The sequence below is a fragment of the Cydia splendana genome, chromosome Z (genome assembly GCF_910591565.1).
Source record: "Cydia splendana chromosome Z, ilCydSple1.2, whole genome shotgun sequence".
In the NCBI taxonomy this organism is placed as follows: domain Eukaryota; kingdom Metazoa; phylum Arthropoda; class Insecta; order Lepidoptera; family Tortricidae; genus Cydia; species Cydia splendana.
The window spans coordinates 16,133,554-16,150,193 of record NC_085987.1 but is presented as its reverse complement, the minus strand read 5'-3'; the positions used below and the strand labels follow the sequence as shown (position 1 = coordinate 16,150,193).

At 36.3% G+C, this 16,640-nt stretch overlaps 1 protein-coding gene across 1 annotated transcript; it reads right to left on the bottom strand.

Moving 5' to 3' along the window:
- Positions 1-2,543: 2,543 nt before the first annotated feature.
- On the bottom strand, positions 2,544-8,637 carry LOC134804868 (uncharacterized). The gene is made up of 3 exons (XM_063778173.1): positions 8,292-8,637; positions 4,072-4,261; positions 2,544-3,820 (listed from the first exon to the last, which is right to left on the bottom strand). The coding sequence occupies exons 1-3, from the start codon at positions 8,553-8,555 to the stop codon at positions 3,519-3,521; spliced, it is 756 nt and encodes a 251-aa protein (XP_063634243.1). The 5' UTR covers positions 8,556-8,637; the 3' UTR covers positions 2,544-3,518.
- Between the last annotated feature and the right edge of the window lie 8,003 nt (positions 8,638-16,640).

Sequence of the window (16,640 nt, the reverse complement as noted above, 5' to 3'; positions counted from 1 at the left end):
TATCCCGGACGCCTGCAGGCAATTAGCAAACTAGTACCTTAGAGGTAGTAGATCCTCTACCTACTTCAGTGCATTACGCTAATTATGCAGCATCTGACTGGTTAGTGCGTGATCTATTTCCTAAGACCCTTACTAATGCGAAATAGCTCTATCATTCACGTAATGTTTACAATACCTACCTCTATGTATTAATTTATACCTTATTATTCATTCCAACGCATGCTTGGCATTTAAATTGGAATCGCTGACTGAATAGTAATATACGAGTAGGTATTAATACAAACCTAGTTAATTAATTATCGTACTCCTATCATTATAATGCCCACATTACTTATAGAGTCTGTTCGGAAAGAGAAGAGTCGTGGAATGTATGGGGCCCAATACATTCCACGACTCTTCTCTTTCCGAACAGACTCTATAAGTAATGTGGGCATTATAATGATTAATGATATATGGGGCCCAATACATTCCACGACTCTTCTTTTTCCGCACAGACTCTACATAACATTTTCAAAATAAATCAACTCCAACTTTCAGCTCCAGTATTTATTTTTAATCGACTTCAAGTATTCAAAAGGATCACAAATATTAAAAGTATTCACAATTCGTTTGTAAGCTTATTTATGTTTTTTATTCCATAACTCCGTCATTTTTCGATCAAATTGATTTTTTTTTTTGTTGTAAGTAGGTATATACTGGTACATACCTACAGAATAGTCTCATTTTTGTCAAAACCCAGTTCTGATATGATGGGATCCATAACGAAATGTGTGATAGTGGTTTTTGTATTTCTATCAAAAAGTAGTAAAATTGTCTTATCCAAGTTATTTTTTCGAGCGTATGTATATTATGTAAGTACGATGTACATATGTCTAATTTTTTGGCACGGTCTACTACAACCTACACCGTTTGACGAATTACAATGTATAATAAAATGTCGTCAGATTCGTCATACAGTTATTATTAAATGTAATGTAAGCCTAAGCTAAAACTGCTTGCGAAGCCTAACCGTAAACGATATTTTTTCGACTTGTTTTCAGCTATCTTTGCAGTTAGCCTTTCCTGTATTTTTTGCAATATTTGAAGTATTTATAATGGGTACTTAAACTGGGCCTAAAACCATAATAATAAAATTGCAACTACATTATTATTTTCATATCATTTTATTTACCTTAGACATACAAACAACCATGCTTACTTAAAACCGTGAGGTTTTTCTTACAATAAAAGGCTACTACTACGAGTACTATGATGTAGCTTGGAAGTACCTATTTTACAACCGACCAACCAAACCGCAGTCGACTATGATAATTATGATTTCCATCAATTGCCTGATTTAAGCAGTAAACCTATACTCATTTTAACTGTCTTAAACCGATAAGCAACTTATGCCAGTCAAGCCTCTCCCAGCGCCTGACTTTGGCCGGAAACCTCCGCAGGATCAAGGAGAATATCCCTCCGTCCCCCAGTTCAGTACAGTGGTTGATTATGATTATCATCTCATAGGACTTTTCTTACTTTTTTGCATTAGAAATAAACAATACTAAGTTACGATGAAGTAAATGCCTATCAGATACAGAACAATGTTAACGCTAAACCCGATTCTGTTGCCTCGAGACCGACGAAACCGTGGACTAGGTGCATAATGACTGTCCGGAGGTCGGCTGGAGTCTCTGTACCTAGCAAACTCGTCGTACGTCTCTATACGACTCCTCGGTCTTTCTTCCTGCTGAACCTCTGGCTCGGGAGGCTCCGGTTGTTCTTGTTTTGGTTCTTGTTCGCGCACTGGCTCTTCAGGAGTCGACTCTACAGACGTATTCTTTTTATCATCATTGTCGTCCTTAGATAAGCGTATAATGTGTGGATAAATATTACTTATTGCGTGAGTGCCGCTCCGGCGTATAACTGTACTGAGATCACTTGAAAGCTCAGTCACAGAATATGTCTGACAATAATTATTTACACCGGCTATGTTATATTCAGTGAAGGCAGTAAGACGGGTTAGATATAGGGAGTATCGAAAAATTAGGAAAAGAAAGATATGTATCGTACTGACGGACATTTTGTCATTTTTGACATTCCAGAGCAATCCCTTCTTTTGCAAAGTAAGTATAAAGCCGGTGTTGCTCGAAGGTATAAAGTAAGCTTAGACGGACTCTATGGAAACAAATTACTTATTTTGGGCCGATCCATAGTGCTGGTAGAGTTAGGCCAAGAAAAGTCTGCAGCGATTTTGACAGCCCACGCAATGCAAGTGTTATTTATACATCATAATTTCATAAAAGTTTGACGTTTAAAATAACAATTGCACTGCGCGGGCTATCAAAATCGCTGCTGACTTTTCTTGGTCTAACTTCTTTAGGAAAATAGAAATATTTCGCACTTAAATACAAACTAGGAACTACATAAATGCTAAATAGGGAATAAAAAAAACACTTTTATCGTAAACAATTACAAATATAATCGGAAAATACATGGAAAATATATATTACCAAATTATAAAAATATTTGTCTGTAACATTATGTACCTCGTAATTAGAGTTAGAGTAATTAAAAAAAACAGTGAAACACCAACGAACAAATAATACAGTTTTGTAGGGACAAAAATGTTCGGAGCAAAGCTGATGGAGTTACATACACGGTGTTTATTTAAAGTCCGTAAATTCCGGGGTACGGCTATTAAGTACATTTAAGGAAACTGAATGGCATAGTTAGTGCCTAACCTTTAAGTGTTTTATTTTTTTTAATTTTTCATAAAAAATAATAGCATTTTTGTAACACGGACATAATATTGAAATCCACCAAACAATTGAAAACTAGTATAACATATCAATGACATTTCGAATATCGATCGTCCGAGATACATAGTAGAGGTACTCGCGTTTAGTAGCAAATATAGAAACTCATACTAAACACTAATCAATGTGCAACGTTCGTAGGGCCCTTATTAAAAAAAAAATATTACCTACTTATTATCCTTAAAATGGAGTGAAATAGAATACCGGTTTTTTTGAGTAAGTTACTCAATTTAAGCAAGCTCAGGAATGCACCCTTGAACATAAAGGACTTTAAAAAAACACAGTGTATAAACAAAAAGGCTGTTGCGACAAATTAGCAATATAACATATAACTAATCCATATAACTTATAAAACCCATGAATTATAAATAGTTTTAATTCTTTAACGAATTATAAGTGTAACTTCATTAATATTTTTCCGGTATAAGTATATACATATGGCTATAAGACTAATACATAACGGGTAATATAATATTAGGTCGGAAGGTACCAGAACTTAAACACAGTCGCTGACATACTTAGTTGATTTTTTTAGGTTTCCGAAAGATATTATGCCCCGATATTCGTCTATTTTGTACAAACATTATAGTGGCAATGGGCAGAACGAACAGTAAATGAGAATTGTCATTTTACTGCGTCGGAACACGCTTTACATAACTACGTGCTTGGACAAGCACTGTACAACCACAATAATAATACATATAGTTCCATTACTGTTATCTATGCATCAGACCCCCATATTAACAAACAGGCCAGTAGTAACATGACGACCGAGAATTGAAGCATTGTCCCTGAATTGTCGCAAACTCGCTTCAAGGCCGAGGTGGAGAGATGTTTGGTCGTGAAGATGCTGTGGATGCTCGACAGGTCCTCGGGCGTCAGCTGATTCTCATTCCTTGAGAACACGACGCTGTAGAACTCTCGATAGGGCATCGTATTACAGAAGTTCAGGACCAAATGGTTATTGGCTACCTTTAGCACCTGAATTACTCCGCCGAAATAACGGTACATCTTTTCTACGGCTAAAAGAAAAATAAACATGTTAATAAGCATATCTATGCATATTACCGCAAATAATACCTACCTAGTCGGCCCATAAGTTATGTCACAAAGGTTTTTATGATGAAAAAGTTATATGTGCTGGGAGCCTAGCCATGATGACAATCTTTTGCGCCCTAGCGAACTAAACGCTATCGGTCTCTCTGTCACTCTTTACTCATCGATATCGTACCTAGGAAGGTACTTATTACATCCACGACAGCTTTTCACTTACCTGTGCTGGGTACATTCGATATCCAGAAGCCCATATGTGAAGTGTTAACTTTGACATGGTACTCGCTTCGGAAGAGGCCCTCGTGCCACTCGACGACGAAGTACCTCATCCGGTATTGTTCGGGCTGGTTGAACCCATAACTTGTGCTCAAGTATGAATATGCCAGCGGCGGGTACGTGGGAGGAGTAGGCTAGAGGACAAATTAACACTATTAATACTGTAAAACTATCATTCCTATACATTCATGGAAGCATGTTCCACAAGATAAAATAATGTACAGTCACCTGCAATAATATGTTACACATATCACGCTATGTCACGCTAAAATATCTAACACGATCTTAGTTGTAGAGCCATAAAAGCGTGTCACATATTTTTGTGGCCTTCGAAGATTAACATATTACTGCAGGTGACTGTATAGGTACAGAATGACAAAAGACGGTCGATCACAATTATTTATTTGTTTTACCTATTAGAGTCTGTGCGGAAAGAGAAGAGTCGTAGAATGTATTGGATCACATAAATTTCCCGACTCTTCTCTTTCCGCGCAGGCTCTACAATTAGACATTTTAATCTTACATAAAGGAGCAAATTAGGCATGGGAATCTTTTGAGAACTTAATTATAAAAAAATACCTAGGTACCTAATTGAGAAAAATAGTACTTTATGCGTACTGGTACTGAAACTGAGTATGTTAATTATAATATAATAATACCAAATAAATAGACTCACATACGTAAAATATATAAAACAATAAATAGGATTCTAAAAACGAAATTTATTCATAGGCTCTTAAATTCGGCCAAATACGATCAAGAGAAATTAAATGAAAAACTTATCATTTTATATGGAAATTTATATAATCAATTTATCACATTCGCTGCGCAAGCGTAAGCATTTAGAGAGCCAAGAACATACCTCCTGTTAAAGCGATTTATAAATTTTGTTTTTAGTACAATGAGTAGTTAATGTAATTTGTGTGATAGTCGCATAATTACCGCTCCGCCCACGGGCCGAGGATGACACCGTAATCACTCAGGTCCGGGCTGTGAACTGCATCTCATGACCCCGGTAATTAGGGTAGACCAGGACAGGGCACACATGTCCTGATTAACTCTTCTTACACGGCACAGTTTTAACCTCGTGAACCTTTATTCTGATTCTGAACCTTTATCGAGTAATGTACCAAATTCAAAAACTATAACTGCTACTACTTTCAGGAGGTTCATTCATGTATGCATTTTTCGTATATTTTATTTCATTTATTTCCTGTTCGTAAGAGTAAGAAATGATTCCTCCATAGCAGTAAGTCAGATTGATGGCAGGAAGCACCACCTCTCCCAATTAGTAATTAATAGACATCAATTGATTAGGCATGATTGGCATGAAAATATTTTTTACACACCACCACAATCGCATAGCGTTTTTTTCGTATAGGTACCTATGTTACTTAGGCTTTTTTATAATATATACATTTATATAACTTATTTATTTTTAATCTACTAATTAAAACACGGAATAGGATAGTTAAGTGATTATGTTTTTATATTGTTGTCATAAATATTTGTCCACAACTTAATATAGGTAGGTGAGTATCTAACCCGAAACGTTGTGATAGTTATTAAATCGCCTGTTGTTATCTACAATTAATATTAGTTGATGATTTAATTTAACGTAGGTACCCATTTGATAAAGTTACTACGGATTTTTTGAAATACAACTTCTTCTTATTTCAAATAAGGACAGAGGGCCTACCGCGATCCACGTTCGACGTGTTGCCTCCCTGTCACACTTACGCACGAATTTACAAGTGCAACAGAGAGGCAACACGTCGATCGTGGTTCGCAGTATAAGAGTAACATTGTTTATTTTCGTCGAGCAACCCTGCAGTTTGCGTTTAGGTACAAATCTACAAATCTTCCGCACTCTTTACAAGTATCCCTAATACCAACCTAATGGGGTCCCTTTGTTTCCCATAAAGTTTTAAGTTATAATGTATTGTTTGTCATATTATCGTTAGACATAAAACTGAAACCGTTAACATTTCAGGATTTTCATAAGGTTATTCTATAGATAGGTTAGGTTAGGTTTGTTTTATGGCATACCTGAAAAGTTACGCGTTTCTGATAAAAACCAATTATGACTAACGAAAATTCGGACAAACAATACATTATGACTTAAAACTATTTAGGAAACAATAGAGACCCCAACCTAATACATATCATTTCATTTATTTCAACCTATTACAAGAAGTGCATAATTGTTTTCCTTCGTATTTTCTCGGAAACGTTCGTATTTGTCATGCTACATCAGTCAACCTCAGTACTTTTTTACCAAAACTGACAGAAATAGCAAGACACGTTCGTACGTTTCCGTGAAAATACGATGGAAAATAATTATGCACTACATCTGTACCTATTTTAAACGCCGTCGTGATATTAAAATACCACGATCATTACCTTGTTTAACTTAACTAAGCTGCAATTAAAATTGATATGTTTTAAGGGTGAATTCCCACACCAGCTCGGAAAGGCTTACTTTGCACTTCAAAAACTGATAGCAAAGTTGCATTTTATTCACATGTGAGGCAAAGTAATCAAATGCAAATTTTGAGTGGTTTTCTTATATGTGCTGGTAGAATTGACTTTTAAATGATGATTTTGGATGATAAATATTTAATAAAATTCATTTGAATTTGATTTGGTTTGATTTTGTTTGATATTTTACATTTAATATTTGCTTCGGGTTGGTGTGGTGAACATTTTTGTGTTTCACACGGGGGCAAATTTTGTTCAAGTCTCGTGCTTTGAAGCCCTCGCAACGCTTAAGATTCCATTTTTCGATTTTGGAATCTTTCGATTGCTCGGGTATCAATATTAGCACGAGCGGTTAAACAACAACTTTGCCCCCGTGTGAAACAAATAACTATTACTTAATTGGTTTCGTTCAGCTACCAAAATTAGGTTATTAGGTACTCGTAATTATAATATTACCTACCTTATTTTCTATAATATAACAATATTTTCGATTATTTATACCTATTGAGTAATTAATAAATTATTCGCAAATAGAACTATACTATAAATACTATAATAACATGCTCACAAATATTATATTTAAATTAGAAAAATACAAATAAACGGATTGTTATATGTAGTAGAATAATTAGTATCAACTTAGTGGTATTTACCTAATACTAGCGGATTACAATGTTGTTAGGTTACGACACTTACGACTAAGAGTAAGTACTTAAGAGCCTATCAACGTGCACACTAGCGCCACTGCTAAATAATCGTGATTATTTAAATTTAACGACAGGTATTTAAAAAAGGGGCCGCTACGTACTGTATTCTGTATTTAAGTACCTTTTGAATACATCAAACTAGTTTTTATGTTGCTGGATTAGTCGAACTAGGACCTCAAAACAAAAACGGCCGTTTTAACTTTCTAAGACTAACGAATCCAGCAACATAAAAACTAGTTTGATGTATTCAAAAGGTACTGAAATACACAATAGAGTACGTTAGCGGCCCCCTTTTTTAATACCTGTCGTTAAATTTAAATAATCACGATTAATTAACAGTGGCGCTAGTGTGCACGTTGGTGGGCTCTTAAATACTCACAGCGTCATAGTAACTATGGCTATACTTTTAGGGTTGGTTCGATACACCTGTACACGTACAGTCAGCCTGACAGCAGGATGAAACAACGTGCCAAAAGTATCTGCATTCCTGGAATACTTTTCCAACTACATTTCTACAGTATGCGTTTCTACAGTAAGTGTTGTACACATAGAGACATATCTTTTTCTGTTAAGCTGTGACCGGCAAGTTACGTGGGTAACAAATGCCTGGCCATGCCGCCTCCTCCCGGTACGGGAAGAAGAGGCCGGCCCAAGAAGCGATGGCTTGATGTCGTCAACGAGGACATGCGTGCCAACGGACTCACTACCAGGGATGCCGAAGATCGGGCAAAGTGGTCACGAAGGAGTCGGAAGGCGGACCCCGGGTTCTCGCGCCCCGCGCGGGGGCACAGCCGGGATTGACGCCAGGATGATGATGATGATGTTAGAGACTGATGAACTTTAGATGCTGAATGTACGCATATACTTAGGTAGGTGTAGTTTGTTACATCGGTACAATGACTGTCCATGCAAACAAGAAAGAATATTATATATAGGTAAAGCGTAGTAAGTATCTTCAAGTTTCTTATTTACTGACCTGAACATGTTCCTCCTTTATATCAATGTAGAAGCACTCCTTAGTGTAGTCTATTTTGTATTCGCCTTTATTGTGAGGTATTTTTTCGACTCCATACCAAACTCCGGAAATAAGATCCAAACTTATATTTCCGTAATAAGGAGACAAATCATTGCAGAAATTATTATTTGGAAAGTAAGGATCATAATTTAAATGATAATTATTATAGCCCAAAACGTATGTTAGACATACGGAAAATACAATTATAATTTTTTTATTTTCCATTTGGATTATTATGTTACTGGGATAATATGGAGTTGATCTACCAGGCGACCAAACTCTGCGGGCGGTAGCTGACAGATTAACTCGGGAAAATAGTGACGGGCGAGTCGGCTCAGCCGTAGGCGGGCAAAAATATACTAATTGACGAGGAGCAGACAAGGTATAGTACTTACATTAAGAACACGTCTCTCGAGAAGATCAATAATAAGATATCAAAAGTAAAATTATATAACTACGCACTAACCTCAATTTTATCTGTTAGAGTAGGTAGTTCATATTATACCTAAAATGCCTCTACTATTTTGTAACTACATTCTATTGCTGCGAATTCGCGGCAAGTAACGCCTATTAATCGCCTCATTCTAATGATATTTTTAAGGGACGGAGAAATTATGTATATAGGTATACACTAGGTACACATATAAACCTATATGAATATATTATTGATGTCAATCAACGGTGCCGGGTTACTCACTTGACCAACTCGTATCGAATTTTCGCGGACGCGCGCTTTTCTCTTCCATCACACAGACTAGGACCGCAGCGGAGAGAAAAGTAAGGGTGAAAAATCAATATGAGTGCTGTATGACGTCACTCGGGGTAAGCATCGATCAGATATATGAACGAGACTTTAATTTATTGACCCAATGCATACAGGTACAAAAATAGAGGATTAATCCTAGCCGTGTTAAATTGGTTATATTAAACCTAAATTATTAAAATACCTAATACCTTACTTTTAAAAAATGTAACATTGCAGTTATTGTATGTCAGATACTTAAACTAATCTTCATGAGATCAGATTATTTTCGCTCAGTGAGGAAATGAACACTTACTGTGCTAGGTAGGAAGTAGCAGGAAACTGTCGCGTCATTGTCGGGCTCTCGCAGTGTACCTGTACCTCTACCTACCTAAACGACTAACGGCAAACTAATGGAGTGAGAAACAAAATTTAACTTAAATACTCTTCGATGATTGTAAAGAAATGAAATATAGTGGGAAATTACGCGAATTGTTAGAAATCCTGTCAAGTAAATAAACTATTGAAAAACTATATTATAGGTAAGAAATAAGAATACATTTTTTACTATCAATAAAACTATGGTATGCGACTACGTATATGTATAGTATGGTATACTAAAGGCAGTGTAATAACTAAACTGTGCTAAAGATTAAAAATGCTTTCGGGAAATGAAGCTATTGAGAAAAGTGGTAAATTTTACAAATAGCAAATTCGTAACTTGGAAAATCTATCTCCGGATATAGTAGCACCACACACCCTTCGATCCTAATACGAGAAAAAATATGTGCCCAAAATTTCATACATTTATTTGTAATATTGTAAATCCGTTGTTGCGACCAAATGGACCAAAAAGTTGCCTCTGCTTTTTTTACATAAAACCCGGTGTTTTTAACCTGGCTAAGATGTGCTACGGGCGATGCCATGAAACTCGTAGCATTGTACATGTTCATATGCAGCTAAAGCTTTGCTAAACGCGGATAGGTAATAAGTGTTATAAGAATTAAGTAACTTTTTAATTTAATCATTAATTCATGTGACAGTTTCAGTATTACGGATTAGTATAAAATTAATTTCCTCACTCCTAAGCCAAGTTCTACGCCCCCTTGCTACGACGTGACGAACTACGCAAACCCATACCGAAACCATGCATTCTCCAACCCTAGCCCGATATTTGGAGTGACGAAACGACTGACTACGACGCTACTAGGACCCCATAACTTAAATTAAATTCGCAGGGCACCGACGGTGGCGACGCCGTCGGCGCTACGAGCCGCCCCGCGTAAGTTAGTGCAGCAGAATAGGGTGACAGGACAATGAGGACGTACGAATAGTTTCCTTCACTATCGAATACTACTTATTAGCTGGTTTGTTAGTGCACACCGTTGTATGGGGACCTTGCACTTTGTGACTATGCGCTGAAACTTGGCACAGTTGATTCTTAGCTGGTCTTGAGCAGAGAGCAGAGCGCAGAGCAGAGCAGAGCAGAACTGACCGGGAGCCGTCGAGAGCTACCTCTCATTTAGTGGGGGGGAGGAGGGAAGTTCGACGCTGCGGCGCTTCACTTGGAGCAACATTTCTCTAAAACTATACCTATTAGGGCATGTACTATATCATTTTCGGATAAATTGAGGATGAGGAATCTATTTTTAGAACAAAAACAATGCACTTTCTAACAAAAAAAAAGAATAAAGTAGAAAAGACTAAAAAACGAATTTTTGATTTTTTTATAATTACCAATTTTTTTTTAATGTGTAGCAGGAATCTGAAATCAAAAAATATAGTCGTAAAGCTACACTTATTACGTTTAAAAAAAATATAGTTTATTATACAAATCTTTTGATAAATGGGAGATAAAAAATATATTAAGCGTGGGTCAGAGTGATCTCATATTAAGGTGGGAAAGTTACTTATAAAGTTATAATTTGTTCTACAAACGTTTTTTTTTTAGTTTTTCGAAAATAACTCGTAAACGGTAGCCCACAGCAAAAAAATATCTTTGACGTAAATAATCTGTTTCAGATTTCTTATAAAATATGTGCTACTTTTTTTCGCTAGGATCAATATTAAAAAAGGGGACCTTGGAATTTATTCCCTCTCTTTAATATTGATCCTAGCGAAAAAGTTTGAATAACCTTTTTGTACGAAATTTTATGTAAATTATTCATGTAATAAAACATGTTTTGCTATTGGCAATCGTTTACGAGTTATTTACGAATGACTAAAAAGGGGACTTTAGAATTTATTTTCTCCCTTCAATATTTTTTTTTAATATTGATTCTAGCGAAAAAAAGTAGCACTTATTTTATAAGAAATCTGAAACAGATTATTTAGGGTCAGTTGTTCTACATTGAAACAAACGGACACAGTGAAACTTTGCGATATCTCGGAAACTAAGAGTTACCAGCTAGTGCTGTCTGTCAAGCAAGGGCAAACTTAGGGACCCCCAGCACCTCACCAATACTCGAGCGCGCCTCGGAGAAGGAGCACGTTGCTAGGGGCTATTCACAAATTACGTCATTTCAAATTGGGGGGGGGGGGGGGTAGGATGACGGTAGCATGAAGTAGGAGGAAATGGGGTCATTTGAAGCATGATTTTTGGATGATTATAGGGGGGGGGGAGTCAAAACTCGACAAAAATCGATGACGTAATTTATGGACAGCCCCCTACGAGCGTTATTGTGAATTCGTGCGGCAAAAGTATTTTTTTTTTCATTTATGTTTCGCAATATTTAACCAAGAAATAGAATCGAGTTTGGCGATATATAATTTTTTGCTGTGTTCTATATGTATTACACTTTATTTGGAGCTAAATATTTTTAAATTTGGTTCACTCTTTGGTGCAGTTTTTTTTAATTGTTTTATAAAACATACCCTTGTCTCACAATGAAACATTTGTATGTAGTATACAATGAAACAGGTCTCATGTTTAATGAAACATGATGTTAACTGAACACCATTTACCAGTACACAATGAAACAATCTCATTATTTTTTTAAATAATTAAAGAATATGTGCGACATTTGTGAAAGTAAAACACTGTGAAAATTGATGATAATTTGTCTATCATATGGCAAAATATAAGATACTTAACTTTAGAAACTGCTGAGATAGGATGGTTTATATGTTGAATGTTTCATTGATGGCATGGTTATAGGTCACTTGTCGAACAATGAAACAGTCGTTTATAAAACACTATGTTGCCAAAAAGTGTATGATATCAAGCATGCAGGTGCTGAAAATCCTCCCGCGTCCACCTAGTTGGCAATCATGCTCGTGGACATAAAAGGCATGCCTTTCTCGCAGCATGCCGTACGTGCCGACCAGATTCTCGATTCACAATGAAACTCAAGTTGTATATAATGAAATAAATCTTTCGCTGTTATATATTTTAGCAATCTTATAATCATTTCATATGTCGGAAACCTTTTAAATAAACAATTACAGCCTACCACTATTTTCTCCTTTCCTTTCTCATTAATTGATTGAAAGCATATATGTATTAATGTCACTTATTTATAACACCGTTTCAATGTTTATTAACGATGTTTCATGGTAGACTAAAATTATTACATCTGTTACACTGTAAAAATTAGAGTGTTTCATTGAAAACATGCACAAGTACACAATGAAACAAAATTCATTACAAAAAAAAGGTTCATAATACAAAACTGTTAAAGATAAGTAGAAACCAAGAATGCCATACGATAGCCAACTAAATTGTTTATCTTCATACGAAATATCACACTCATAACTTTAAAAACACCAGAGATAGGAAGGTTTGAACTTTTAGTGTTTCATTGATCAACAAGTTACCCTACGTAACACATATTTTTTTGCTGTGGGCTACCGTTTACGAGTTATTTACGAAAAACTAAAAAAAAACGATTGTAGAACAAATTATAAGTAACTTTCCCACCTTAATATGAGGTCACTCTGACCCACGCTTAATATTATTTTTTATCTCCCATTTATCAACAGATTTGTATAATAAACTATATATTTTTTTTTTAAACGTAATGAGTGTAGCTCTACGACTGTATTATTCCTGCTACACTTAAAAAAATTGGTGATTATAAAAATATCAAAATTTTCTGTCTTTTCTACTTTATTCTTTTTTTTTTGTTAGAAAGTGCATTGTTTTTGTTCTAAAAATAGATTCCTCATATTAAATTTATAAGAAAATGATATATTACATGCCCTAATAGGTATAGTTTTAGAGAAATGTTGCTCCAAGTGAAGCGCCGGCGCGTCGAACTTCCCCCCCCCCCCCCCACTACATGAGAGGTGGCTCTCGACGGCTCCCAGTCTGTATCTGCTCATGACCAGCTAACAATCAACTGTGCCAAGTTTCAGCGCATAGTCACAAAATGCAAGGTGTCGTGCACTAACAAACCAGCTATATGTTTGTAAGGATAATACATATAATATAATCAGTGATCGTACATTTTCCACCGTTTTTGGTGCATGAAGTGTTGTTAACGGAATTGGTATAAATAATTTCAACCCTAATGATTAATTAGCGTTTATTACGTTGATATTAACCTTCATTTACCATTTCAGTTGAAATTATCTACACCAATTCCGTTAACACCACGCGAATCGATTTGGTGCAGCGGAGTGGTGTTAACGGAATTGGTATAAATAATTTCAACCCTAATGATTAATTAGCGTTAATTACGTTAATATTAACCTTAATTTACCATTTCAGTTGAAATTATCTATACCAATTGGTATAGATTGGTATAGAGTATAATTCCGTTAACACCACTATGCTACACCAAAAATGCTGGAAAATGTACACTGTCGAACGATGCATATAGGTAGTGTCTCACTAGCTATATGCATCTTTCGACGTAGTGAGGTATTTTTTTCATCTCTCCTGTTCGGAAAGTTCACCTTTCATAGGTTGATAGCCGGGTGGAAAATTGTATTTCCCAGGGTGGAAAGTATATTTTTTTAATTTGTACTTCGAGCAACGACTCACAGCCGTATATGCCATATTATTCAAATAAAAGGTCTCATATTAGCTTCGGCATTTCAGACCAAGTATTATCGAAATTGGATGTCAATTGCATTGCATTATTAAGAAAAATTATACTACTTGTATTTAATACTTAAATGTATGAAATAAAAACATAAATATTTACTTAAATGATGATTAATGTTTAAAATACTATCATTACATTACATTCATTGATATAGTTTCATTTTTTTAAGGCGCATATAAATTAAGACCATTTCGGACTCATCCCAATTTAAGATCGGTTTGTCTATGGTTTTAGATTTTGTCCGATATAATTGGCGCCAATTCCAGTCCCTAATTCTCTTAGCTGTCAAAATATTTTCTTGTGTTTGACTTTCCTCATAGTCGAAATGAAAAGGAGAGTGTTTAACTCGGGTAAAAGTAACCATCTCACCCTCGATCTATTGGCGCTCTCACTTTGGTCGAGCGCCAAAATATCTCGGGTGATATGGTTCACTTTCCACCCTTGGTTAACAATATACTATTTTCACATATGCGTAACCTAGGAAGGCGCACGATTAAGGCTAAAGGAAGCCATTTCAAACTTACGTTAGCATCCTATATGTACCTACATATTTGGCTTTCCTAACTCCTACGAAGCCTTAGTAAGCTGAAAACGTAATGCAAAGAATTCGATGTTTTTTTTACTATGTTGCGTTCCTCGTGTTGTGTCTATTTACATTTACTAAACTATTAAGTAAAATATGTGGGGGTAAGCGCAGACGTTCCCGGGTTAAGTGCTGGCTATGTAACAATATCTACCCTGTTCAGTTTAGAAAGACGCATGATTCTTAGAATTGTTAATCCGCCCATGCTCTATTAACCCGTGGAGCGCCCTACACAGACACGTGTGCTGGTAACTAGTATAGGAGTTCCATACTACGGTAATTTTGGGGCGCTCCAGGGGTCTTACGCTACAAATACAGGAAAAAATCTGATAACTATAATTTTGGAAAATTTTTAAAGAATAAAAATTTGTTAAATTTGTATGAATACCTCGGTGGGCCAGACCGACTCGTCCGGTTTATTTATAAATATAAATATTTGGTTTCGACTAACATGAATAACATGATAATGAGGACTGTCCGCTCCGCCCCCGCCCGGCCCCAGCCCCACGCCAGCCCAAAGCCGTTTAGGGCGGCGACGTTGTCCCGTAAAAACATCTGTAACCAGGAACTCAGAACCGACACGCAGTTTATTACTGCGGTTACAATAATACTTAGGTATGTAATAACTACATAATACGCAAAATAGCCACTACACAATACAGACAAGCCTGCGTGCGAGAAACTTCATTTACGAGTAAATCAATCTATATATATTCGTCTTAACCAATAAGCACAACTACATAAATTCTAGGTTCACTTATATACCTTATAGTACTTATATTATTAGGTATTATCTGTTTAGATATCTGTGTTAAAATTGGTTGCAAAACTAAGCAATGAAACTGACCGTGTCGGACAGTGGAGCTAGTCCCGGAAATAGTAGTTTGTGATACAAGGGATCAAAATGATATATTTCCGTCAAGGGCGTACATTGAATCCTGAATGAAACGATGTGATTGATCCTGAGCGTAATTAGGGATTCAAGTGTTAACGCCCAAGACGAAATAATTTTGATACCGTGTGACACATACTGCTTTTCACGAGGAATGGAGGAGGAAGCTTTTTATTTTATGAGGAAAATAAAAAAATCTTAGTCTTGACACAATCTGATGCTTAAACAGATTATTTAAACTAAAAAAATAATGTGCAAAAAAATGTAAAAATAGTGTAAGGGAAGAAAAGTACCACTTTGATCCCTCCATCAGGGAAGAAAAAGCCCTTTTCCGAATAGGTGATATGAAAAAGATATTAGTAGGTACATTACAATTTTGAGAGCAACGAAAACCTTCTAGTTTAGTGAGCTATAAGCTTTATCCTTATAACTACATATATCCGGGCGTCCGGCAGATTAAACGGTTCGGTCAAGGCCAAAGAGTCAGGCCAGCAATGGGATCAAGTCCCGGCTGGTTCCGATAAGTTTGACGGTTAACTTACGTACAGCTGGGAAAACTCGAAAGGGATATGGAAATTCGAGATACCACGCTCTATCTACGTGCGTGCTCCAATCCGACCGTCTATGTAGGTCTACTAAACTGAGGACGTAGGAAATAAATTAGAAATTACAATACGTGTCTTGTTTGTATAAGTAGGTAAAACTGAGCTGCATCCTACTAAAAAACCATCGCGCAACTACATTCATCAACCGCCTTTAGATATCTAGGAGGTAGATAGGTAGGTACCTTCTATTTAAAATTGTACTTGAACCAATGTTTTTGGCAATCTGGTGACGTAGATATGTAGGCAGGGTAGTATAGTTGACGTGCGGTAGATTCTTGTGAATACGCTGGGTGTTTGCGTCGCCGGCATCGTAGGTCGTGACGCGGCGCGAGTGACGTCACTGCGAGGGTGGAGGGCGCTCAGTCGCCGCCAGGGCAAGGGTAGTTGTAGCCATCCCCTAGTGAAAGTCGACTCGACGACGTCAGTACGGCCCGCCT